Raw genomic sequence first — 27,682 nt, 5'->3', positions numbered from 1 at the left:
TAGGTTTAACTTAAAAGTGAAATTATCACATCAGTGCTGCAATGTTATATTTGGTGCATTGCTTCTAGCTGGCGTCCATGCTGATTTCCGGATAGGGCAGAATGCATCAGAAAAGACAAAACACGACCAATGCCAAATAGAAAACTATATGTTACAATTCACAGGGAATAAAGCTAAAAGTAGTAGACAATATTCTCCGTAGCACAATTTTCACACAACTTTATATCCACTCTGTTAAAAAGCTTTGACATAAATGTCCCTGGAAAGCACTTTATGTGCTTCGATATTATTTTAAAATTCAACATATTTATGTAAAGTCTAAACATATTCAATTAAATAAGTCTGGCATGATGTCATAACCTCAGCTGTTGTGAATATCAAATTTATAATAAAGGTACATGATGTGATGTAATTGTTTTTAGAACTGGTGATATTTTATTATTATTATTATTATCGCCATTTATATAGCGCCAACAGATTCTGTAGCGCTTTACAATAATACCCTCTCCAGTCTTGCGGGGACACTAGTGATGCAGGATTAGTTTGTATTATACTAATGTAAAATCCATCCCTGATCTCTCCTACATCCGGTCCCTGTTTCTCATGTTAGATCCCATCTTAGAAATACTTCCTCAAGCAGTGCGCACTTTCTCGTTGACTTAAAGGACAACTGTCATAAATTTTTCACTTCTGTGTTTATTACAGTTAATGAAACTTAATGATTTTTTTAATGATGTACAATGATTTTTTGAAATATAAAAATGTTTAATCTGGCTGAGCAGCCATGTTATCTGATCAGCTGCTGCTCAGCCTAACTTGCCTGCTGCAGTAGTCTCACATAGAGCAATCACAGCAGCAGGCAAGTTAGGTTGAGCGAGCAGCTGTTGGTTGGACAACAGTAGAGTCTGACCCAACACAGATGCTCAGACAGAAAAAAAGGAAAAAAATGTATTAAAAAAAAAAAGTATACATCATTAAGAAAACAATAAAAAAAATGTATGAGCTTATATAGTGTGCTATATTTTCCCACTGCAGATGAATGTGATATTAATTTGCATGATCTATTATGCATATTTGTTATTCATTTGATGTCTTCTAGCTTGTTAAAATATGCAGTGTAGATGTGGTGCCCATATCTAAAATGGGATCAAAATCTCAGATGTGCAATTACGTCAATGATGTTAACACTGTCATTATTAGGGACATAAAGGGACACTCCAGAACCCTAAAGTATTTTAGCTTGGTGAAAAGCTTTGTGTGAAGAGTGTGTCCTTTCATTTTGAAATTGACACTTAGAACCTGTTTTAACCTGGTTACACTCCCTTGCCTTTCAATCAGCCAGACAATCCTGTTGTTTCCTGTGTTTGGTTAGCTCAGTGGAGCTAAACTCAAGAGGCAGGCAATAGCTCAGAGCACCTCCCTTGCAAAGACGTCTCACTGAGCTGTATTGGTGAGCCTGTGATTGGACAGCAACAGAGAGTCTGAGCGGGGTTAGAAGGCGAGGGCTTGCATAGGCAGTACTGCAACTTTTGCAAGCTGTTTTTAGATATAACAGCATGCACATGATAATTAATTGCATGCATATTTTCATTTGGGTGTTTCTACTAAACATTGATTTTTATTTATATTGTATTTGGCAGTGTAGTTAGTGTAGTTTAACATATTTTTATGAAGGACAGTTCATATCAAACCAAGTATGTGTTATGGAGAAACCAGTCAAAGTATAGGTATACACCTTGTTCCAAATTATTATGCAAATTCTATTTAAGTGTCACAAAGATTAAATATTTTGCTTTTCAGTTTAACTCATGGATGGCATGAGTTAAAACAATCTCGGACACCTGTGATAATTAGATTGCCAGGTGAGCCCAATTTAAGGAATAACTACTAAAGGAGGGTGTTCCACATTATTAAGCAGAGCACCATTTTCATGCAATATGGGGAAGAAAAAGGATCTCTCTGCTGCCGAAAAGAGTGAAATAGTTCAATGCCTTGGACGAGGTATGAAAATATGAGATATTTCACAAAAACTTAAGCGTGATCATCGCACTATTAAGAGATTTGTGGCTGATTCAGAGCACAGACGGGTTCGTTCAGATAAAGGCACATTGAAGAAGATTTCTGCCAGATCCATGCATCGGATCAAGAGAGCAGCTGCTAAAATACCATTACATAGCAGCAAACAGATATTTGAAGTTGTTGGTGCCTCTGGAGTCCCACGGACTCAAGGTATAGAGTCCTCCAAAGTCTTGCAACTGTGCATAAACCTTCTATTCGGCCACCACTAACCAATGCTCACAAGCAGAAACAACTGCATTGGGCAGAAAAATACATGAAGACTAATTTTCAAACAGTCCTGTTCCTGATGAGTGCCGTGCAACCCTGGATGGTTCCGATGGATGGAGTAGTGGATGGCCACCCTGTAACAACAAGGCTGCGACATCAGCAAGGCGGTGGTGGAGTCTTGTTTTGGGCCCTGTTAGGGACCAGGAACCAGACAGAGACAGAACTAGATGCAAAAACACCTTTATTAATAAATAACAAATAAAGAAATAACCAAAAGCAAAGTCCAGGAGGCAAGCAGGGGTCAGTCACCAGAGCGGGTAGTCAGACGAGCCAGGATCAGGAGAACGGAGATCAGCGAAGTCAGGAACAAGGCCAGAGTCAGGAACCAGGAACAAACAGGAAACACAGGAACAAGGAGACTTCTGGGGAGCAGGAAACCACGCAAGGGCAAGGAGGTACTGGGCTTTGCTGCTTAAATAGGCTGCACTGATTAGCAGCAGGGTTGATTACTATTCTCAGGTGAGTAACCGTGGCAACATACTGAAGGAGCTGATCGTTAATCTCAGCTGAAAACTCAGACACTGAAAAAGGAAGGGTTGCTGTTTAAAACAGCAAAGAAACCCCGACAGACCGGAATCATGGGAAGAGAGCTGGTCAGCCCCTTTAGGGTCCCCTAAGGTGTAAAGAGTACCTCTGCAAAGTATGTGGAGTTTCTGACTGACCACTTTCTTCCCTGGTACAGAAGGAAGAACTATTCTTTCCGTAATAAAATCGTCTTCATGCATGACAATGCACGTCTCATGCTGCAAAGAATACCTCTGCATCAATGGCTGCTATGGGGATAAAAGGAGAGAAAGTCATGGTGTGGCCTCCATCCTCCCCTGACCTCAATCCTATTGAGAACCTTTGGAGCATCCTCAAGCAAAAGATCTATGAGGGTGGGAGGCAGTTTACATCCAAACAGCAGCTCTGGGAGGATATTCTGACATCTTGCAAACAAATTCAAGCAGAAACTGCCCAAAAACTCACAAGTTCAATGGATGCAAGACTTGTGAAGCTGCTATCAAATAAGGGGTCCTATGTTGCAATGTAATGTGACCTGTTAAAATGTTTAAAACGTTTAAATGTTGTTATAAGTTTGATTGAAATAGCTTTTGATTTCAGTAAATATGCTGCAAACACAACAAATGCCAATTTGCAGTTCTTTACAATCTATAAAGTGTTTTGAAACTTACTGTGCGTAATAATTTGGAACAGTGCATTGTACGTTTTTTATGTTTAACCCCTTAAGGACCGGACTTTTTTTGCGATGTTGTACATTTGCGACCAGGCATCTTTTTGACACTTTTGTGGTGTTTGTGTTTAGCTGTAATTTTCCGCTCTCTCATTTACTGTTCCCATACAAATTATATATTGTTTTTTTCAGGACAAAAGGGGCTTTCTTTACATACCATTATTTATATAATCTCATGTAATTTAATTAAAAAAAAATGAAAAAATATGATGAAAAATTGCAAAAAATACAAGTTTTTTGAATTTTATGTGAAAAATATTTTACTCATCTACAAAAGCGAATGAAAAAAAACTGCTAAATAGATTCAAAATGTTGTCCTGAGTTCAAAAATACCCAGTGTTTACATGCTTTTTGCTATTTTTTTGCATGTTATAGGGCTATAAGTACAAGTAGGATATTGCGGTTTCAAAACATACATTTTTAAAATGTATCAATTGTGACATTGTAACACTATTATCTGTCATAAATTGCTAAATAACACCCCACATGTACATATTTTTTTAAAAGTAGACAACCCAGGGTATTCAGTATGGGGTATGTCCAGACTTTTTTAGTAGCCACTTAGTCGCAAACACTGGCCAAAGTTAGCGTTCATATTTGTTTGTGTGTGAAAAAAGTAAAAAACTAAATTGAACGCTAATTTTGGCCAGTGTTTGTGACTAAGTGGTTACTAAAAAAGACTGGACATACCCCATTTGCAATACCTTGGGTTGTCTTCTTTTGCAAATGGTATGCCATCATGGGGGTAATTCTCATTCCTGGGCTACCATACGCTCTCAAAGGCAACGTAACCAACCTGGCCATTTTCAATGTAAAAATATTTGACCCATATATTTGACCCTGTAACTTTCAAAAACGCTATAAAACCTGTACATGGGGGGGGGGGGTCCTGTTCTACTCAGGAGACTTTGCTGAACACAAATATTAGTGTTTCAAAACTGGAAAATGTATCACAACAATTATATCATCAGTAAAAGTGCTGTTTGTGTGTGAAAAATGCAAAAAAAGTCACTTTCACTGACAATATCATCGCTGTGATATGTTTTACTGTTTTGAATCACTAATATTTGTGTTCAGCGAAGTCTCCCGAGTAAAACAGTACCCCCCATGTACAGGTTTTAGGGTGTCGTAGAACGTTGCAGGTTAAAATACAGTGATAGCAAATTAAATGCTCTGTACTTTCGGCCTGGGTTGGCAGGCAGGTCCCTTAAATTGCAATCAATAAAATAACTTAATTATGTAAAAATATTACATAAATACGCACGTAGAATTTAAATATATATGCATATTTATATATTTGAAGTCTACGTGTATATTTATATAATTATTTATGTAATGTTGTATATGGACATATGAATAGTTCGCATTCTTTTTATTTATTTATATATACATAGATATATATACAATTTCATTCTAAGTGTATTTTGATATAAATATATATATATTAATATCAAAATACAGTTAGAATAAAATTTCGTATAGATATATAATTTTTTTTTAATTTTTATTATTATTTTTAATTTTTTAAATTTAATTTAAATTATTTATTATTCGTATTTTATAATAATAAATATATACAATATATATATAGTTATTATATAAATTATATATATTTACGTGTGTAAATTAATTATAAGTGTATTTTTATATTAATATATGTACATATTAATATAAAAATACACTTAGCATGACATTATATATATGATATATAGACATATATTATATAGGTATAATATATGTCTATATATCATATATATAATAATATTTTTTTTTTTTATTAACTATAACTTTACATTTTTTTTTTATTTTACAGTTGCAGGGAGACTGCCTGTCAGCACAGACAGTCCCCCTGCAGGCAGACACTAGGACACCTATTGTGACCATGTGGTTGCCCTGTTGGGCAATCACATGGCCGCAGGGGTCCTAAACCGCCATGGGGAGACTGTCTGGGCTGCAGGCAGTCTCCCCACACCGGGAGCACCGCCGATCGCCGCCGGGGGAACGACGGCGATCGGGTAAGTACATTGGACGGTTAGGACGGTTCAGGTCCTAAACCGTCCTCCGTCCTTAAGGGGTTAAAAAAATACTGTTATCATTAGGAGGTTTGTTCAATAAAATTTGAATTGTACACTTAATAGTTGATAACATGAGAATTATGCTGACTTATTATTTACATCAATTATTTAGGTAAATGAGAAAAAATATTGTTTGCATAATAATTTGGAACAGGGTGTATATATTCATGTTTTATTGGATGTAATTTGTTTAGATATTTCTATAACATTTCATAAATTCCACTGAATATGCTACTGTACAGTTTATCACAGGAACTGGTAATTATTTAATTGTTTCTCTTGCTGTTTGGTGTCTTGCAGTTATTTTTCACCTACAAGGTAACTGTGATAATAAGTACCTCATAATTGTATCTCCGATACATTAGAACATGTAATGGTATTCTTGTTTAGTGTCAGAACACAGATTAAATAATTGACACTGTCAGGCTCTAGTAATATTGTGTTATTCACATTTCTAGGCTAAATCTAACCCTCAGAGATGAAAATACACCTGTCCTCTTGAATACACATTTTACTCAAAAAATAATCAGACACCTGAACCAGGATGACGATAAGACGGTGTCCAGTTTGTTGCCTGAAAGAAGGAAACCAGTACCATTGTCAGTGGTATTTAACATTAATAATGATGCTGAAATTGGTGGGAAAAGAAAGTGTGAAGATCATCCGAAAGTAAGTATGGATATGCTGTGGCAAATCTGCAAATTCTAACATTTCCATTTTGACACTGATACAAAAAAAAAAAGCACCTGCAGTTTTGAAGTCATGTATTATCGTTTGGACAATATTAAACATAGTAAACATTTAAATAAGTGAATATATATGTAAATCTAGTTATATATATATATATATATATATATATATATATATATATATATATATATATATATATATATATGTATTTTCTTTTATTTATTTTTTTATATTGGGCCATAAATTATATAGCAAACTTGGAAAGTCTTTAGCTTATACTTGTCTGTGCATTACTGGTCACTGACCTTAATTGTAGATTATGCTAGCTTTAGTGTACCTATAATCTTAATTTTATTAATGACAGGAGGCGAGTATTTGCTTAAGACTTTCTTTACTTAAGCTTCACAGCAGCACTTTTTTACTTAGTAACAGGGTATAAAAGTCCCTCCCTGTGACATCACTTCCTCTTTCTGGCTGCGAACAAATAGGAACAGGAAAACTGTAAAGGGAACCGATAAGAAATCCGGAATGCCAGACGAGAAAGCTGATGCTTGAGAGGGAACAGGAACGAAAACATGACTTCTAGGAGAGCTGAGATGAGGCTTGAGATGGAACAGCAACTAGACTTGTCCTCTTGAGGGGCTTTACGCTGAAACGAGAGAGCAGAGTCGAAACCAAGGATTAATCCGAGAATTGGACATCTAAAATTATGACGTCCAGTAATTAGAAAAAATCATATATAATAGCCCGCCTCCCATAAAGTGTTAATCTATACACCCAAGGAGAGTAATCCTTAGCCCCCCCTGGTAGAATATACATAGCATGTTACTCTAATCTTAGATAAACTTACCTAAAGAGGCGACCCAAGGGGGGGGGGGGGGAACGAAGGTGAATGGGTGGGAAATACTCGCCTCCTGTCATTAATAAAATTAAGATTATAGGTACACTAAAGCTAGCATAATCTACAATTTTATAACATGACAGGAGGCTTCGTATTTGCTGTTTTAACGCTCCCCCAGGAGAGGGCTAAGGAAGCGTGCACAGCTGGACGAAAGTAGAAGTTGCGGAACGTCTGTTCCCTGGACCAGTCTGCTGAGTGAAGGATGTCCCGAAGAGAGGCTCCAGCGTTGAATGCTCCTGATGCCGCCGCACCCCTGATGGAGTGGGCTCCGAAGGAAGTTTCAATCCCGGCCAGGGAGAGCAACCACCTAACCCATCTGGCAAGGGTTGTGGTTGATACAGGATGATGGGGTCGGACGTATGAGATCAATAGTTGGCTGGAGGAGGTTGAACGTAGAGAGGAGGTGATTGATAAATAACGAGAGAGAAGCGAGACCACACACAATTTTGGATGGTTAGGGAAATAAGGGTAAAATACTGAAGAGGAGTTTGATTTTGTCTGGACACGGAAAAGGTGACACCTTCTGGGGAGAAGTTGATAGCGTTATGGTCAAATGCTCGAATGTCTGACCTTCGGAAGGAGATTAGGCAAAGTAACAGAGTGAATTTTGCTGAGAGTTGACGTAGGGTTAGATCTTCGTTGTTCGGCCAAGCTTCAAGGAAGCGAATCATGACCTTAACGTCCCATAGATGGGAATATTTCGGTGTTGGGGGGGTGAGCTAGTTTAATGCCCCGCAATAGTCTACAAACCAATGGGTCCTGGCCAACTGGAGCTCCATCTAGAGGAACGTGGGCCGCTGAGATTGCTGACCGGGCAACGTTGATGGAACGGTATGAGCGGCCTAAGTCGAACAGATGTGAGAGGAAATTCAAAATGAACTGTCTAGGGGCTTTAAGGGGATCGGTATTCCGTTCCAGGCACCAATTGCACCAAGCACCCCAGGAGGAAAGGTAGCATCTTCTGGTTCCAGGCGCCCAAGAATCCCAGAGGAGTTCCTTAGCTCTCTGCGTTAATTCTCCGAAATTCCAGGATCCCCTGAAAGAGTCCAAGCCACTAATTGGAGGTGGCCCTGAATTATCATCGGATGAGGGTTTCCTTGAGGGTCCTCTAGAAGGTTGAGCCATGGAGGTAGAAGGAGGGGATGTTGGCAGGATAGGTCCAGGAGATCTGGGAACCATGCTTGGCCTTGCCAGAGCGGGGTGAGTAGTACCAGCGTGACTTGTTGTCTGCGAATCTGGAGTAGGACTCTCGGGATCATTGCGAAAGGAGGGAAGGCGTAGGCTCCCGTTGTCGGCCACTTTTGAAGGAAGGCATCTACCGCCGAGCATTCTGGGACTGGTAGCCAGCTGAAGAAGTGTGGGACTTGAAAATTCGTCCGGGAGGCGAAAAGGTCCAGAATAAACGGTCCCCTGAGTTTGGAGATGTGGAAGAAAACTGATTTGTGCAGGCGCCAGTCGCTGACGTCTCTCCAATGTCGGGAGAACCAATCCGCAGTAATAAGAGGTAACACCCTAGGTGCAGTGTACGTGATCCAGGAGCTAACTAGCAAAAATGGCTAAAACTAGAAATAGTAAGATTATAAAAATTATAAAGATTGTAATAATTACAATGTGCAAATAAATAATGAAAAAACGTGGTGGTGATATATTAGTGGTATAAATATAAATATATATATATATATATATATACAAATAGGGTAGAAATACTTCAAAAAAGGAACACTGGGATAAAGTGCAACAAGAATGTATGGTGAGTATACCTTTAAGAACTGCTATAGGCAGAATTTGTGGAATAAGCACCAAATAATATACTTTTGTAAAAAGATATAAACATAATACAGCAGAAGAAACAGTATGTGCAAAAAACTGTTTCCTGCAGTGCAATATAATGGTGATATCGCTGTAAAGTGCCACTGGAACAAATAATTGGAATAGTAAAAAACTGGGTGAAAGTAAAAACCAGTTTATTCACAATATAAAATAAATATAGATAAAAATATGTGTCAGAAATGGAGTCCAGAATGATTACCAGCACAGTGGATGAGAGTATTGGAAGTCAGCCTCAAGGGTCAGTCCGGATGGCTGTGGATGGTGTGAGCACTTTTCTCTTTCCAGCTGCCGGTAAAGAAGGCGTGCGTGTCAGACCTCGCTCTGGGAGATGAGTGATGCAGAGCTCCCGGTCCGGGACTGTGAAGGCTTCGCTGTCAAGTTGTTACACCACTGGCTGGAACATAGATGGTTACCGATAACTGTTAAAACTGTATTTTTTAAAAATGTAATACATTTAATAGATACAGAAACGGAACTTAAAGTAATGTATAAGAATGAGAAAAGAAAATAAGGTGGCAATAAGAGAATAAGTTAAGAGAAACTTAGGGAAAATAAGATAAGGTAGGAAACAAATACCTTAGGAATAAGAAACCATATTATATAGTGAAATTATGACAGAAACAGATAGGTAAAAAAAAGAATAAAGGATAAAACCACAGAACCCACAGAAAAGTAGGAGACAGTGGCACTCTGACCTGTATTGGTGTGAAGCAGCAAAGAAAGAGGAAGTGACGTCACAGGGAGGGACTTTTATACCATGTTATCTTTTTTCTGATTGGTTACCCTGTTACTAAGTAAAAAAGTGCTGCTGTGAAGCTTAAGTAAAGAAAGTCTTAAGCAAATACGAAGCCTCCTGTCATGTTATAAAATTTGAATATATGCTGTATTCTCAAATGAAAAATATGAAAATATAAATCAACCAATATATTTCAGAATATATTTTTTCAAATTTATATTTATTTGTATTATTTCTCCTGCTGCCTAATTCCTGAAATGCAAAGTTTAGTTCTGCAGTAAAATGCAGAATAGGCAAGTTTCATATTATTAATGTGTGTATATATATATATATATATATATATATATATATATATATACATATATATATATATATATATATATATATATATATATATATATATATATATATATATATATATATATATATATATAATGTATATGTTAACCTTGCTTTGTGTGTTAGTTTACAAAATCTGGTGATAATTGGACATATTCAACAGTTTAAAATTTAACCGTACTAAATAATTTACCAATTCATGTTACATGTATTTGAATGCATTGGTGACACAAGGAGACATCTTTCCATGGGTAAATATTATTTTTTTCTGTGTATTTTGTGACGGGGTCAATTCTAAAGTAGTTTAGATTATTAAATGTAGATTATCATATTCTACAAATGCAGCGTCACATTCTGGCTATTTGACTATTACATATTATTATTATTATGCTACATAGAAAAGTATGCAACCAGATTCCAAAGACCACAAATAATGACTTGAAATGCTTTGCAGATGTACAGCAGCCAGGAACAGGCACGGGCATCAAGCTTTTCTGTGAATGACTCCTTGCTGGATGTGGTAGAAACACAAGGTGCTGCAGGTTGGAAAGAAATGTGTATACGAGTAGTTATCCAACGTGTGTATGGTCTTCCTTCAAGAGCCAGTCCTAGATCCTGTCTTCAAGGAAGCAGTAAAGCCAGTCTTGTAGTTCCTGTCAATCCAAGCAGATTAGATATCAGGTATGTTATGAGTGTAATATATTTCTTCCCTTTTGATATAATAATCTGTTCCTTTTCACATATGTATCTCCATGTCCTTGATATGTCTCCTGGAGCCTCCCCACCTACCTTCATGTGTACCCATCCCGTTGTCAGTCCCTATGTGTTTCCAAGTGTCCCCATTCTTTTACATATGCCTCCATCAGTTATGTTATTATTATTATTATTGCTATTTATATAGCGCCAACAAATTCCGAAGCTCTTTACAAGCTGGAAGATTTAACTATAGGACAATTACAAGAAAACTTACAGGAACGATAGGGCCCTGCTCAAACGAGCTTACAGTCTATAGGAGGTGAGGTATAAAACACATTAGGACAGGAAATAGCAATCAAATAAGGTGGGAGTGAAGCAGAGCTGGAGGAGAGAGTAGAGTGCTGCCCTTTATGAGAGAGCAAGAGACAGGTATGTAAGGTAGAGGTTACTCTGGGAGGCCATAAGCTTTCCTAAAGAGATGGGTTTTAAGGCACTTCTTAAATGATTAAAGATTAGGGCAGAGTCTGATGGCGGTAGGCAAGCTATTCCATAGGAGGGGAGCAGCCTGCGCGAAGTCCTGCAAGCGTGAGTTGGCCGTACGGGTGTGAGAAGCAGACAGGAGAAGGTCACAAGCAGAGCGGAGAGACAGTGAAGGGGCATACCTATGGATCTGTGAAGAGATAGGAGGGGCTAGAATTGTTCAGTACTTTATAGGTATGGGTTAGCACTTTAAATTGACTCCTATAGGATACAGGAAGCCAATGTAAGGACTGACAGAGGTGTGAGAGGACCGACTAGAGAGGAAAATCAGTCTGGCGGCAGCATTCATTACAGACAATACAATACGGCTTTTGGGAAGACCAATTAGGAGAGGGTTACAATAATCCATGTGGGAAATTACTAGAGCATGGGCAAGCTCCTTGGTAGCATCTAGCGTAAGAAAGGGGCGGATGCAGGCTATGTTTTCAAGATGGAATCTACAGGATATGGCAACATACTGGATGTGAGGCTATAAGGTGAGGCAGAATCAAGTATGATGCCAAGGATGGACTTATGTGGATACCACTAACTTGAAGGGAGAGCAACAAGGGAGGATCAGTATTAGGAGGAGGAAAGACAAGATGCTCAGTTTTAGAGAGATTGTCGAGAGATGTTTTTTTCAGGATAGGTACTACAGTGGCATGTTTAAGGTCAGCAGGGACTATATATATTTAATTATTTACATGCAGTTAATCCTGGACTAGCTGTAGAAGTGCAAATTTGAAAAGCAAGAAGGACTCTAAGCAAAGTTTTTTTTTTTTCCAACTCTTTATTTAAATGTCGACTGGCACATTGCATCATATTTCTTTTGGCCTACGCAGAGGCCCAATCAATAGGATCATCTTAAAAGTTGCAATACAGAAAGGAAGGGTATGTTAGTACATAGAAAATACTTCTCAATTGGCTTGCGCAGAAGCCTTTCAGACATATCTTTGTGTTGTGCCGAGTCCACATGTATTTAAATTTAAATTTCGTCTCAATTCGTAGGTATATACATTCATTGAAGACTATTGTGCAGTGAGACATATACAAGTAAAAAATATCTATCAAAATAACATATAATAGAATAGGGTAATATATGTACAGTATATGACAGGAACTGTAAAACCAGTAACATTGGGTATGTCATGCTATAAGTTGTATCTTCACGACTGTCGGTTATGGGGTTATGCTGGTTTGTTATATGTCATATTGTTCCCAGAGCGCCCAAGTTTTTTGGAAGGAGGCATTGGCATCGCGAACCTGTGCAGTTAGCTTGTCCATCAGGTAATTATCCCTGATTTTGGAGAGGACTAGGGAGATCGGCGGTATTTTTTTGTTTTATCCAATATTGTGCTAACGCTCTACGAGCTGCCAGGTTAAGCATATTTAACAGCTTTTGGTCGTGTTTATTTAGCCCCTCCGTTGGCCGTGATAGTAGGCAAGCCCACGGGTCAAGTGTTATCCTGCGTTGCATAATGCTCGAGGTTAGGTCTGTAACTTTTCCCCAGTACTCTTTAACCTTGACACAGTGCCACCACATGTGGATGTATGTGCCCTTCTCTCCACAGAGCCTCCAGCAGGTGTCTGTGGGACTTAGTTGCATATGGCATTGTTTAACAGGGGTCGTATACCACCGGAGTAGTATTTTGTAAGATTGCTCCTGGAGGGCTGTGCATACGGAAACTTTTGCATTGGCCTCCCAGATATCCTGCCAGTCCGTCCCGTCTAATGTCTCCCCTAAGTCCGTCTCCCATTTGTCTGTGTATGTCTGATTGCCCCAGGTCCCTGATTCTAGGCATATATGATTGTATAATAGCGAGATTAGTTTGGTTGGCATACGCTCTTGCAAGCAAAATTTCTCATAGAAGGTGAGCGGCTTGGCTATTGCCGTTCTGACTTCTCTGGTCTGTGCGAAGTCCCGTACCTGGAGATATCTGAAGAAGTCACTTGTTTTTAGTGGGGCCAGGGATTGTAGATGTTGGTAAGTAACTAATTGGTTGTTTGAATACAGGTGTGTGTAGCGTTGTAGACCTGTGGCCTCTATGCCCTGAAACTCTCGTGCCCTCAGTCCGGGTGGGAACGCTCTGTTGCGCAAGACCGGAGTCATTGGTGACGGTAAGTCTGTGAGTTTAAGTTTCTTTGCGACTCTGTCCCATAAGCTTAGGGAGTTAAGGATCGCCGGGCATTCCGTCCGTAGGATTACTCTATGTTCTCTGGGCACCCACATTAGGAATTGCGGTAGGTCAGCTCCTGTCATGAGGGATTCTATGTCCACCCACCTACGTTGATTAGTCGGGCAGTGCCAGTGAGCTATTTCAGCCAATTGTGCGGCCTTGTAGTAATGGTGCAGGTGTGGCATACCTAAACCTCCCCTCCATTTAGGGTTATACATAGTTGCCTTGGCTATCCTGGGTCTTTTTCTTTGCCAAATGAAGGCGTCTATTGCCTTTTGTGTGTCTGCTAGGTCATTTTTGGTGACCCGGATTGGGAGTGCTTGGAAGAGGAATAGTAGTCTTGGCAGTATATTCATTTTTACTGAGTGTAACCGGCCAAGCCATGTAATCGGTTTGTCTGTCCAGTTGTCTAGGTCTGTCTTAAGTCTGTTGAGCAGCGGTGTATAGTTGTGTTGGTAAAGTGCTTTGTGGTCTGCGGTTAGCCTGACGCCTAGGTATGTGAGTGTGGTCGTAGACGTTTTGATGTGGTGCGTACGTCTAATGTATTGTAATTCTTGTTCGGGAATGTGAAATGGTAGTGCTATTGATTTGGTGAGATTGACTTTGTACCCGGATAACTCCCCGTAAATTTGAAGTAGTTTTTCCAGATTCGCCATTGAGGGAATCGGATCTGTCAGTGTGAGGAGGATATCGTCCGCATATGCTGCTGTTTTAAATTGCTCCCCCCCAATTTGCACCCCTTTAATATTTGGATCTGTTCTGATGAGATGCAGGAGTGGCTCAAGTACTATCGCGAATAACAGTGGCGACAAGGGACAACCCTGTCTTGTACCATTGCTCACTCGAAATGGTGTCCTCGGGGCGCCCGTTATTATGGTTTGTGCCTGTAGGTCTGTGTATAGGGCTTTTATGGCAGTGATGTATGTGTCCGGGAAGCCTTGTAATTGTAATAATTGGAACAGGAAAGACCATTGGACCCTGTCAAAGGCCTTCTCTGCGTCAAGGGACAATGCCAGGGCTGGTGACTTAGAGTTAGACATGAGCCACATCAGATCAGCTCCTCTGCGTGTGTTCTCGTATAATTGGCGCCCTGGCATGAAGCCTACTTGGTCTGGGTGTATTAATTTTGGGAGCAATGGGGTTAGTCTCCTCGCCAGTATCTTTGCGAATATTTTTAAGTCCGCGTTTATAAGTGATATAGGTCTGTAATTAGTGGCTAGTGTTCCGTCTTTGTCCGGTTTGGGGATTAAAATTATGTTGGCCGTGGCCATGTCGCGGTCTGGGGTGCCGCCTTGGAGGAAGTGGTTGTATAATTTGGTGAGGTAGGGGGCTAGTTCCGGTTTATACCTTTTGTAATAGCCCATGTCGTACCCGTCCGGGCCCGGTGCCTTGCGACCTTGAAGGGTTGCTATCACCGATTCTACCTCCTCCTGTGTGATGGGGCTCTCTAGGATGTTGGCCTCCACTGTGGACACCTGGGGGAGGTTTAATTGGGTCAGGAATTCTGTTATGCGTGTGGTATATTGTGTCTGCGCTTCCCCTTCTCTTGGTGTGTGGTTGTATAGGTTCTGGAAATATTCGGTGAACGTGCTATTGATATCTTTCGGGGGGTGTACCAGGTCATTGGCAGCTGTTCGCAGCGTGGTTATGGGTTTACGCCCTGGTCTGGGTCGGAGGGTCCTTGCAAGTAGTGTGTCCATTTTGTTGGCTTTTTCATAGAAAAAGCGCTTGGACCAGACTAAGGAGCGTGCTATGTCTGCTATGGTGAGTTCTTTTATAGCGTGACGTATGGTTTGTAGTTTTGTGTATACGGTGGTTGTGGGCGCCTGCTTATGTCGTTGCTCTAGTTTCCTCATTGTGGTTTGTAATTCTAGGAGGCGTTTCGTTTTGGTTCGTTTTTTATGTGTGGCTGCCTGTATGAGGTGTCCCCGTAACACCGCTTTGTGGGCTGCCCACAATGCGGTCGGGTTGATGTCTTCAGTGTCGTTAGTGGTGAAGTAGTCTAATATTTTCAGTCGGGTAGTGGCAGATATGTCGTTGTCAGAGAGTAGGTCCGTGTTGAGTCTCCATGTCCATGTGTTGCGATGTTGACCTATGCCTAAGGTTATAGTCACATCTGCATGGTCCGACCATGTGATATTGTTAATTTCTGAGTGTATTAGTTTTGCCATGCCCGCTCTGTTGAGGAGAAGGTTGTCTATTCTGGAGTATGTAGTGTGGGGTGCGGAGTAGTATGTATAGTCTAAGGTGTCTGGGTGTTGAAGTCTCCACGCATCCATTAGTCCAGTGCGTTGTAGAAAGGTATGGAGGAGTTTGTCTTGACCCCCTCTCCCCTGTGAACGCTGAGTCCCTGTTTTAGAGCTACGGTCGGTCGCCGGGCTGGGTACGGCATTTAGGTCTCCTCCCACCACCATTATGCCTCCCTGTAGGGAGGTGAGTAGGGATGTTATTGCATTCCAGTATTCACTGTCTGGCTTGTTGGGTGCGTACAGATTCACTATGTGCAGTTTGGTATTGTAGTAGTTGCCGGTGATAGCCAGGTATCTGCCTTCAGAGTCATTCTGCGTGTGTGTGACCGTATAAGGGCATCTCTTGTGTATGAGTACGGCCACGCCTGCGTGTTTACGTAGAGCAAAGTTTTTTTTAATGCACTTTTTAATTGTAATTCTTCATGTGCATTACAAAAGGGTACAGAATTTCAACCTGAGGTGCCCTCTGTAGAGTTCACCGCTTTACACATTGTTGCTACTGTTGATCCAGAATAATCATGAAAGCAATGGTTACCTTTCTGGAATTTTCATAATCGATTAAAGCACTGTAAATCACCTATAACTTGTGCTAACATTTTTCATGAGATGCTCCTGCTTAATTTTATTTACATAATAAGCACTCACAAAGCTCTAAGGTCTAAGGAGAGGAAATCTCTCTGCGTGGGTTACGGTTAGGATTAGTTTTGGATTAGGATTAGGCGTATGTTTGGTGTTAGATTAAAGGGAAACTCCAGTGCCAGGAAAACAATCAGTTTTCCTGGCACTGGAGGTACCCTCTCCCTCCCACCCCCCAATCCCCAGTTGCTGAAGGGGTGAAAACCCCTTCAGTCAGTTTCCTGAGGCAGCGGCGATGTCCCTCGTCGCTGTCTCCTCCTCCGCGCCGCTCCTCCTTCTGATTCCGTCGGCCGGTGGGCGAGACTGATCCCGCCCACCTGCCGCATTAGCGCTCCCCATAGGAAAGCATTGAAAAAGATTTTCAATGATTTCCTATGGGGAAATGACCGACGCTGGAGGTCCTCACACAGCGTGAGGACGTCCAGCGACGCTCTAGCAAAGAAAATCTTTCCTAGAAATCAGGAAGTTCCCTCTAGTGGCTGTCTAGTAGACAGCCAGTAGAGGAGGAGTTAACCCTGCAATGTAATTATTGCATTTTATAAAAAACTGCAATAATTACAGTTGCAGGGTTAGGAGTAGTGGGAGTTGGCACCCAGACCACTCCAATGGGCAGAAGTGGCCTGGGTGCCTGGAGTGTCCCTTTAAGGTTAGGGTCAGTGTAGGTTTAGGGCTAAGTATGGTGCCTTGGCTAGGGATTTAGGGATTATTAAGGATTAGTGGGACTGCAGGTTAGAGGATGTAAATCCCATAATTCTCAGCCATACAAAGCATGTCTAAGACTTCTTTGCATGAGGATGTCCAGCGTCTTGCTGAATCCCTTAGGAAAGCATTGATTCAGTGCTTTCCTATGGGGAAGGCCTGATGTGCGTGCGGTGCTTGTTGTGCACTGCATTAAACTCCCCCTCACAATAAAGCCAGATGAGGCGGAGACAGTCGGTTAAATGTTTAAAAGGTTTTTAACTCTTTGAATGACACGTTGGGTGGAGGGGCGGTTGCAGAGGGACACTGTAGTGTTAGAGATACAGCTTTGTATTCCTAACACCATAGTGTTCCTTTAAGGCAGGGCTGCCCAACAGGTAGATCCCCAGATGTTGCAACTCCCATGATGTTTTGCATGCCTTTAGAATGCTTTTAGAATGACAAAGCATCATGGGAGTTCTAGTTCTACAACATCTGGGGATCTACCTGTTGGGCAGCCCTTCCTTAAGGGATTAAAGTATACCCCAACATTAAAAAAATGATATTCAGAGAGTCCTGTTTCGCCTTTTCTCCCCTCCACTTTCTGGAGTGACGACGATCTCCCTTTCTGCCAGGACTAAGTTGGTGCATGCGTGGTGGCAGTCGCCCAATAGAATGCTTCACGTAGGCAAATCTTAAACTAGTGGTTCCCTGTGGACGCTTTAACTTCTGCTTGAATGATCGTTTAAGGTGAGTGATCCATGAAGCTCTCCTGGCTGCAAACTTGACTAATTTGGTATAGTGTCAATTTCTCTTGAAATCTGCATTTCCTGAAGATGTTAACACACCTTATTTATTCAATCAGCTATGAATTTCAATTAATTGAAAAGATAAGTTAATGCTTTGTGACAATGAAGTCAGGTTTAACAATGTACAGTCTATTGGGTTAATTGATTTCAGTTCCTTTTGTCAGATCACCACTACTCTCTATTTAGAGAATAATCCACATTGTATTTATTTTATTTAAAGGAAAACTATAGACACCAGCACAATTGCAGCGTAATGCTTCAACCTACCTATTCTCCTTAATACACAAGCATGTCCTGTCTAGGCCCCTGCACTCTGCCAAAGACCTACGTCTATTCACCATCAGTACTTTTCCCCCCCTCCCACCTTCCCCACCTCTGATGCTCACATTCAAGACTTCTCCAAGGCTGCACCTTTTCTGTGGAACTCACTTTCCTTCTCCATTAGACTTTGACTCAGTTTCCATTCCTAAAAGAAAATCATTGAAAACTCACTTCTTCATCTCAATTAAACTGTTAACAACTTTTTATCCCCACACCCTGACTGCTCTCCTGCAACTGTCAAAATAACCTACTTTTCTAGCAACCTACTTTGATACTCCTACTTTTACCCTGTGTGTCACTATAACCCACTAATTGAGCAGGGCCCTCAACCCCTCTGTTCCTGTGTGTCCAACTTGTCTGGTCATAATTACTTGTCTGTTAGTCCACCCAGTGTACAGCGCTACGGAAGTTGTTGGCGCTGTATAAATAATAAAATAGTAATAAAGTAGTTGTTCTGGTATGTATAGTATGTCCTTAAAAAGGATTGTTAATGTAAACACTGCCTTTTCAGAGAAAATGCTGTGTTTCGGTTAGTGCCTAGCAACCCCTCTAGTGGCAGTCACTCAGACAGCCACTAGAGGTGCTTCCTGGGTCGCTGCACTGACGTTCAGCATCTCTACACCTTGCATAGAGGCGCTGACCATTCCTCATAGAGATGCATTGATTCAGTGCATCTCTATGAGGAGAGGCTGATTGGAACAGCACAGCCTTTTCCAGTGCATGCATAATAGCCTCCCAATGCTTGCCTATGGGAAAGCATTGAATTGGCTGTGATCGTTAGTTTTGATGATCTCAGTCAAGGAGGCGGACCCAACCGCGGCAAGACCCACGCGGCGATGGTATAATACCTTTTTTAAGTGTGCCATGGGGCACTGGGGCTGCACTTTTAACACTATAGTGACAGAAATACATGTTTGCATTCCTGTCACTATAGTGTTCCTTTAATTTATGTATTGCATCTAATGTGATTACTCATAGTTTTATGCTGAAACACAATGAATTGAACATTGACTGGGTTATTCACTAAAGTAGTAACATAAGTCAGCTATACTTCGACTCCAGCTATTCTGGTCTTAAACTTGACTTCTCAGTTTAGTAAGTAACCTTGTGATTTATGAGTTTTTCCAAAATAAATCTCTGTGAAGTTGTATAAAGTTGAAAGAAAATAACACCATTTCTTTTTTTATTTTCGTGAATTTGAGAGTATGGTGGATTAGTTTTTTAAAAATATGTACTTTCTGTCCTCACCTGCCTGGGAACAGGAGTCACTGCTGTCACACACTATGCCTGTGAAGAGGCTTAGCCGGGAATGACAGAATCTTGGGCGATTACTGTAATTTCTTTCACAGACAATATGCTTTGTTGAATCTAGCAGAAATGATAGTTACGCTGTGTTGATTTTGAAATAGTCTGTTTAATTCACTAAGGGAACTGACTTTTTTTTGGAAACATTCCATTAAAGCTTCTGCCACAGTGAATAGGCATCATGTACATAAAACACACTAAACAAAGCAGGGGTCAATATGCTTCTATAAGGAACTCTGCGTCTTGTTATTATAAAGGCTTCCTGTTCTTGTAGTGAAAATGCTAAGAACCTTATATTAAAGTAATTACATTATTATCAGGAACATGCCAAACAAAGCTGCTATACAAGCATATCTGGACAGATTGTTGTCTTCTTGCGTGTTCCTTGGCAGGGCTGGCAGTTAAAAGAAATTGTCACAAAACTTTAACTCAAAACTTTGTACATGGATAGCAGACTCATTGCATACGTGTTTCTCATTTCATTTCACATTTTTTTTTCCTTCTCTATGTGTTGTTGTTTAGCAGCTTTAGCACTTATAGCAACTTCTATACTCAAAATCCCTAAATTGGATTGGAGTTAGTCACATACAGGCAGCATTAGATATGATTGGCAGGATCCTGGATAGTGATTATTTGGGCCTATGAAATGTTTATATTATAAATGCCATATGAAAACCTGAAAAAATACAACATTTTTTTTTTTTTATGTGTTGAAAATAGAATACCATTTGACTGGTCTGTATATATGCTGTTCATTTTGTTTTTTTGCATCATTTTATGTGGTCTATCACATACTGTGCAATAGCCGAGGGAGATAACTAGTGAAAATATACATTTTAAGAGTTTCTCACAAATTAAATATTCATAACACACAGGTTGGTTTGTAGTATCATTCTTATTTTGTGCCTCTCTAATAGCTCTGAGTACCCACAGACAGTGACAGACAACAGAGGCCAGGGTTCTATAGTCTATACAGGAAATGCTTGGTATCAATCAAGTAGCTATTTATACTGAGTGTACACAATTCTCAAAATTACTCTGCTGTACGATGTTAGTAGATAGTGATATTTTAGCTGTATTAAAGTGCAGATGATGTATGCTCAATGCTCTTCGATTATTTGCATAAATAAACATAATCTCTGTATTAATTTTTACTGAAATAGGTCAAGGAATTCTAGGCACCAGCTGATATTTCTTAGGACAGAATTGCACATATATATAGAGAGATCTGGGTTTGTCCAGCATTTTATAGTAGGTTGTCTGTCTTCCACTTTTCATACATATACATATACATAGACATACATACTAAATATTTCAAGTCCTACTCTACTGGATTGGCCTAAAAGTTACTTGCCACTGCAATCCTGGAGGGTCCATGGAACGCGTCTACTTGAAAGTGCTAAATTATTTCTTGCCAGTGGCAGAGTACCTGTGTATGGCATGATGCCAAATAATTTGTGCAGAGACCAAACATGATAAAACTCCCCTAAACTCCTCCTAGTGTGGATAGAAAAATGACTGGTGCGTCACAAATTGAAAAGTGAGCCTTGAGCACAAAAATTCAGAGAAATCCTGTTTCTACAACTATCCCAGAATCCCTAGTTCAACATGCAAATAAGCACAGATAGGATAGGTATTGTGTTTCACCCAGCAACCAACCAGGCACTGTACTTTTATACAGCCATAACATTTGTGCAACATAGTGCAGTATCGTGCAATGCTTAAGGCAATACAAACGTCATCCCCTAAAACCAGATCGTGTTCTTATTTGTCAGAGGTGTACAGTGTTATGAACCAGATGCTTGATCATCCCTGAGATACTTTGTCAATGATAGTAAGTTCCCAGGTATGATATCATAACCCAGTGTATGATGTCATAATCCAGTGTACCCAGTCTGTAATGTGAAAACATTTGCAGAGTTGGCAGAGAGATCTGTACCACATCAGATGCAGTGACTTCAGCCCAGCAGAACCTTGTCTTGCTAACTCTAGAGGGTAAAGTGATCCTGATATATATTTCCACGCATGTGAACCAGTTTGTATACTTTATATTACATGATTTTATTTATTTTTTAATGAGTGAATTTTAGTGTTTTGGCAAATAAAATGCATGTAAGTAAGTGCTGAGAGGTGGAATTATGAATGGTTGCTGCCCTGTTGTAGGACTCCCATCAGTTACATGGAAACAGGGATATGTATATCCTGGAGCTATCAAACCCTTCCAGGTTCCATAATGTATAGTGCTTTTATTGCAGTATCAAACGTATATATAATATATGGTATTGTAACCAGGTGCTATATAAATTAAATGTAATAATCTTGAAAAACCTACCTGTAGCAGATACGGTACTGTTTATTATTCACTCTCAAACAGCTTTAATTGGGCCCAATATAAATTACTTATTACTCGCACTATAAGCCAGCAAACACGTATATTTCATTCTGGCCATGTGCTTATATGCTCTTGTTTCTTTAGTGAATTAAGCTTCATTTTTTCACATGAGTAACTGATTCCATCGCTTTATATTGCATGAGTAAAATAGAAAAACCAGACCCATCCCTTACATCTGAACCTTGAACATTACCCTGATTACCTTGTGTTCTTTGTATGACTGTGTGACCTTCTTTTGTACTGTTTGCTTATGTGCGGGGTGGTGAAGGACCTATGTCCAGTTCTAATCATTACTCAAAGATTATTTCTGGTAAAAATGCTTCTAGATAAATTGTAAATTGTTTGATTGTTATGTGTGTGAATATGTATGTGTGTGTCAAACAATTTAACTAGAATTTATCTATTTAAAAACAAGAATTTAATTATTATTTCTGGTAAAAAATGCTTCTAGTTAAATTTTTGGAGTGTGTGTATGTATATCTGTGTATGTATATATATATATATATATATATATATTTCATATTTTACTAGGAAGTATACAATGAGATTTACGGTATCTCGTTTTCAAGTATGTCCTGTATGTCCATAAAACATTGCATTGTTACAATAGGGTACACTATTACAAAAAATACATTATACAAACAATATATATATATATATATATATATATATATATATATATATATATACACACATACACACCTATATAAATCTAACACATAATAGGTAATAACTATAGTCAACCATGACAGGTGCATTCTGCATTGATATATATTGCCATAGATCTCTATATATTATAGAGCGGGGACAGTGCTAGATATATAAATTACATGACCTATATGTTGTTGCACATAATTCAAATTTTGAATTGACAAAACGTGATTTGTTTTGCCTAAATCTCAGTCCAGTACTCAGAGATTAATGGGGGTCACACTCCTAGCCAGCAGCCACAGTTCTTTGCTGCCATTATTATTATTTTATTTTTTTATATAGCACCAGCAAATTCCTTGGCGCTGTACAATGGATGGACTAACAGACACGTAATTGTAACCAGACAAATGGACTCATAGGAACAGAGGGGTTGGGGGCCTTGCTCAATGAGCTTACATGCTAGAGGGAGTGGGGTATAGTGACACAAAAGGGGTAATGAAACGGGTTGCTAGAAAAGTATTCACTGAGAACTTAGGCTCATTGGCTTTCTCCATCACCCGTTTTATATCTTGGATGAGGAGCTGTGGGGAAAGAGCTTATAATGAAATATTGTGAAATAAAAGCGTTGCAAGAGTAAAATAGCTAATTTGTTGCTATAGTGGAGCTGGAGAATTTTTCAAAATCAGCTATTTTTGTAGTACAGTTTTCAATGCACTACAATGTTGTGTTTACCAAAAATGGGGCGTTGAGATATTATTCAAGTGTGCTCTCAATGTTGATGGAAAAAGTTTTGATCCACCCCATAGCTTTTACAGAGAAGCAGAGTACATGCGTGCGCATGATAGTGTCCCTCCGCCATTATATAAGCTTCATTAGATATCCTGTTATCTTACCCTGCCCATGCAGTTGGCAACAAGGGGAAAGGGGAATAATTAATGAATGTTGTGGATGTAGCCAGGACGTTTGCCCTAGCAATTGTGTTTGTTCTATTCCACAGCAGTTGGAATGTCTGGAAGAAAAAAACATTGGTTTTCAGGAGTGATGAAATAAAACTTCAACGCAATTATTATATTAAAGGGACACTAGTCACCAGTGAGTAAAATCTTATTGCAAATGTTCTAGTGAGTAAAATCATTCAATTCTGGCTTTTTGCAGTAAAAATCTGCGTTTACAGCCTAGGGATAACTCTACTGGCCAATCCTCATATGGCTGCTATAGGTGCTTCATAGGGCAGTGCTGCACAGTGTGCAGAATTGCCATTCACTGTCTCCTCCATCTGCATGCAGACACTGACCTTTCCTCATAGAGATGCATTGATTCAATAGATCTCTATGAGGAGATGCTGATTGGCCAGGGCTGTGTTTGGCTCTGCCCATGATCTGCCTCCTTAACAGTCTCAGCCAATCCTATGGGAAACATTGTGATTGGCTCAGAACAACACTTCTGATTATGTCAACCAAGCAAGCAGATCAGGGGCAGACTTGATTACAAGTAATAATTTACTATATTTAGGGTTGCAATAGGGGACCAGGAGGGCTAGATGGTGGTTTTAACACTATAGGGTCAGGAATACATGTTTGTGTTTCTGACCATATAGTGTTCCTTTGAGAAAAAGAAAAAAAACATGTAACAGGACCTAAAAATCATGTTATCCCTTCTATCTTTTGGTTTATACAATCTCCAGATCTTTGCAGCATTGTTTTCAATTTAATTTCTAACACTTGAACACACTGTAAATATTTTTCACACATACATTTAGGATACCTATAAAAGTGCACAATTTGCTAGGTTTATTTTGATATATTGAATGTAAGAGGGCCATTCAACATGGATGCCAGGGAAAGGATTGATTACAATCCAGTGCTGATATTTAATCATTAAAATTTTCTTAATTTTGTTTGGGACTGTGTGCATTTTTTACTACCATTAACGGTGCTGAAGTTTAAAAATGTTATTAAGCTCGGTCATCATGCTTAATGACGTGATCTTAAGACCTATATTCTAAAATTGTTTGGCTAACAAAAAATGGATCTCTTTTGGAGAGCTTTGACCTGTTTTTTTTTTTTTTACCCTTTTTATGGTGTAGTGTCATTAACCTGTTGCAAATCGTCTATGTATGATGCTTCTCTATCCTTTAATAACGGCATGACGGTCTGTTGCGCCATGCAGTGCAGGGCTTTTAGGCTGGTACCAAGGAATCTTGGTAGCATAGGATACCTGAGGGTTTGGTTTGTTACACATAGTGGGTTCAGTTTGACAAATGAGCTATGTGGACCGCTTTAAGTGAGTGCTGCATCTGGCCCTTTAAAAGTGATCATGCTCAACCACAGTATTTCCGAGTGTGTCATCTACCTTTTCCTAATTGAAAACGGAGTCCCATGTATCCTGTGGATCCCCACTGTCAGTTTGGGCTACCATTAACAGTCCCAGGCTGACATATGAGCTATATGCAGCGCTGTAAGTAAGTGCTGCACATGGCCCTTTAATTCAAATAGCACAGCTGAGCCATTGCTCTCAGCCATCATGAATTTAAATGTGATTCCAGTATGAGAGAAAACACCATGGTCTGAAAGATATGTTCCTCTGTTCAGTGATTGATCAGTTCTGGACTTTGCCAGCTGCCAAGCCTTGATCTTAGTTCCTGGGGCTTTAGCAGGAAAGGGAGATCTTCCTGTCATGCTGCAGTCACACAGTACAAAGTGCTCACAGAGCCCTCTGTAATGTGTGAGTTGGGAAATCCTACTGCTAATGTCAGTACTGACATCAGCAGAGGGAATATCTATGAGTTTTAAGGGGTTATATTATTTAAGGGAAAAGCTATATATGTGGGTTATCGTTGTAATAGCGAAAAGTAGCAGAAGACAAATATGGGGTGTTTACAGTGATGAAACATGCGTGATCTGTAAATTTCCCCCCTAATAAAACAGTTGTTAAGCTAATTTTGAAAAAAAAGAAGAAAAAAAAAATGTATTCCTATTTAATATAGTGTTAGGTATACATATAGGGTATATATTCCTCTTTTAAAAATGATATAAAATATGCATTGGTGCACTTAAATAGAAAGGATGGAATTGTGGTAAATTGAACGCATGGCAAAGGTGTCAAAAAGACTGTGGTGACATATTCATTGCATCTCAAAATAGGCTTGGTCCATTAATTGTTTTTAAATCAGACGGTTTGGGTATAGTGAACATGTGTATTTATTGTACGTCACTTTCACTATATTAGTGCATCTGTGCTTATTTACATCTTATCTGCCTTATTTAATCAACTAGGAATCGTTTACATAAGTCTGTTGATTTTGCTTCCACATGTCATCAAGTTATGGGATGTATTTCCTGTACTCCTGTTCTAACCATTTGCTAATTTTCAAGGCGTTGGTTAATTAGTTGAAATATGATTTCAGTGACTTATCTAATTCTTTCTGCTGTTAAATTAGATAAGACAAAAGTGGTTCTGTTATTGTGTAGATAAATCAAATTCAGAATGATTGTGATTGTTGAAATACTAAATACTAATACTGTATCTGGTTCTTAGTCACATTCCTGATTGTGTTGTCGGTTGGCTCCTTGGAGTGAAGGGGACTACAGTAGTCAGGCCCTGAATATTAGTGCCCCTTTGACTTCCCGTCTCTCTAGTAAGCATAGGTAGTCCCAATGTCAGAAACAGGTCTGGTGCATCTTCAGTCTACTATAAGCTATGTACAGTGCCGTTATGGTTCACCAAGAGGGGTCTTGGTGTAGTTTACCTATATGTCACAGTTTGCATGTAACGAGAAAGAGCATTCACCTCAATTGCAAGGTGGACCACGGAAGGTCTTGGTAGAATGACATGTCGGATTCCTCAAACGAGTAAGGCGTCTTGTTCCGTAGAGCTGTCAAAAGTGCCCTCTTGTCTTGTGCAAGGGAGCAGAAAATTATATCGCTCACAGCAGATGTTTGAGCTCTGGGTGATTTAGGTAGACAGAATATGTAATCAAACATGAGCTTTTTAGCATTTGCCAGGTGTAGTAGCAAAGCCACAAGGCGTCTCGGGTAGTGTGGCAATTCATCCATATTGATGGCCTCCGGTACACCACTTATTTTAAATTGTTTGCGTCTGGTTCGATCATCCAGTGTAGCAAGGTGCATGGAGAATGCCTGTTGTGCCTTTTGTATATTGTGAAGTGAGTCTCTCACACTAGTCATTTATTGCTTCAAGTTGATGATTTCTTCTTCAGTGGCACGTACCCTGTCAGTGAGCACCTGAACATCCGCTTGCATCGCTGCTAAATCCGCAGCCAGTATCTGTTGAGAATCAGTGAGAAGGTTCTTAATTTCTTGTTTCGTGGTCAGAGCTGAGAGATCTGGTAAGCTGGGAGCTGCCTCCTCAGATTCTTGTGTCAAGGTCTGAAACGGGTTGTCATTTGTGTGTGGCTCTGAGGTTCAACAGAAGCCGCTTGGTTCTCTTGGGCTGACATTTTATACTGGACCTGCCATTGGAGTTGGGTCCCTATATCATGGGATTCACTCAGCGTACCTTGAGGCGGTTTCCGCGAGTTCCATCCCATAGTTGAAAGCAGTGCCGGTATATTGGAGATGCTGGTGAGTTCCGGCTCCTGTGCTGATTTTTCGGATTTGGCAGAAAACCTCCGGAACTGTGGAAATTGGCGTCTGCCCTGTCCCATGGTTAAGCCAAACACAAAAAGTATGATAATACAATTTTGTTATTACAAATAAACTCTATACTGTAATGATATTTATGGTGCACTGTACCTACAGAACAATCTTTACTAAGTTTGTGAAGGTTATATTTCCTTACTTAAGTTTTGATTGTGTTTTGTCCAGCACATATGTACAATGACTGATGTTTGTTATGAACATTTGCACTATATTCTGTAGTGAATATTGCACTGTACCTTTAAAAAAAAATGTTTAGCTATTCTGCAATACTCCAGTAAGGTGTTAAATCGTAATAGACAAAGGATATGGATGCATATTGAATGTTAAACATGATGTTGTGATTGGTTGTTTTGGATATTTTACATGTGAGATTCACCTATAAATACTACTGTTGTACACTTTAATTTTTTTGGTTGAGAAAGACACATGCATCTGTC

The 27,682-nt window shown here is 39.7% G+C and overlaps 1 protein-coding gene across 4 annotated transcripts in view; it reads left to right on the top strand.

Moving 5' to 3' along the window:
* SPIDR (scaffold protein involved in DNA repair) overlaps window positions 1-27,682 on the top strand; it is a 536,808-nt gene that overhangs the window by 287,436 nt on the left and 221,690 nt on the right. For all 4 annotated transcript variants that reach the window (XR_010090743.1, XR_010090744.1, XM_063451403.1 and 1 more), the window contains exons 9-10: window positions 6,114-6,324; window positions 10,606-10,832. Coding sequence is in view for 2 of the 4 variants with exons in the window: in XM_063451403.1 (XP_063307473.1) it covers window positions 6,114-6,324; window positions 10,606-10,832 (438 nt within the window). In the remaining 2 variants the exon portion in view is untranslated. The remainder of the gene's footprint in view (window positions 1-6,113; window positions 6,325-10,605; window positions 10,833-27,682) is intronic.

This window comes from Pelobates fuscus, chromosome 4 (genome assembly GCF_036172605.1).
Source record: "Pelobates fuscus isolate aPelFus1 chromosome 4, aPelFus1.pri, whole genome shotgun sequence".
Taxonomy (NCBI): domain Eukaryota; kingdom Metazoa; phylum Chordata; class Amphibia; order Anura; family Pelobatidae; genus Pelobates; species Pelobates fuscus.
This window is presented reverse-complemented; position numbering and strand designations above follow the sequence as displayed.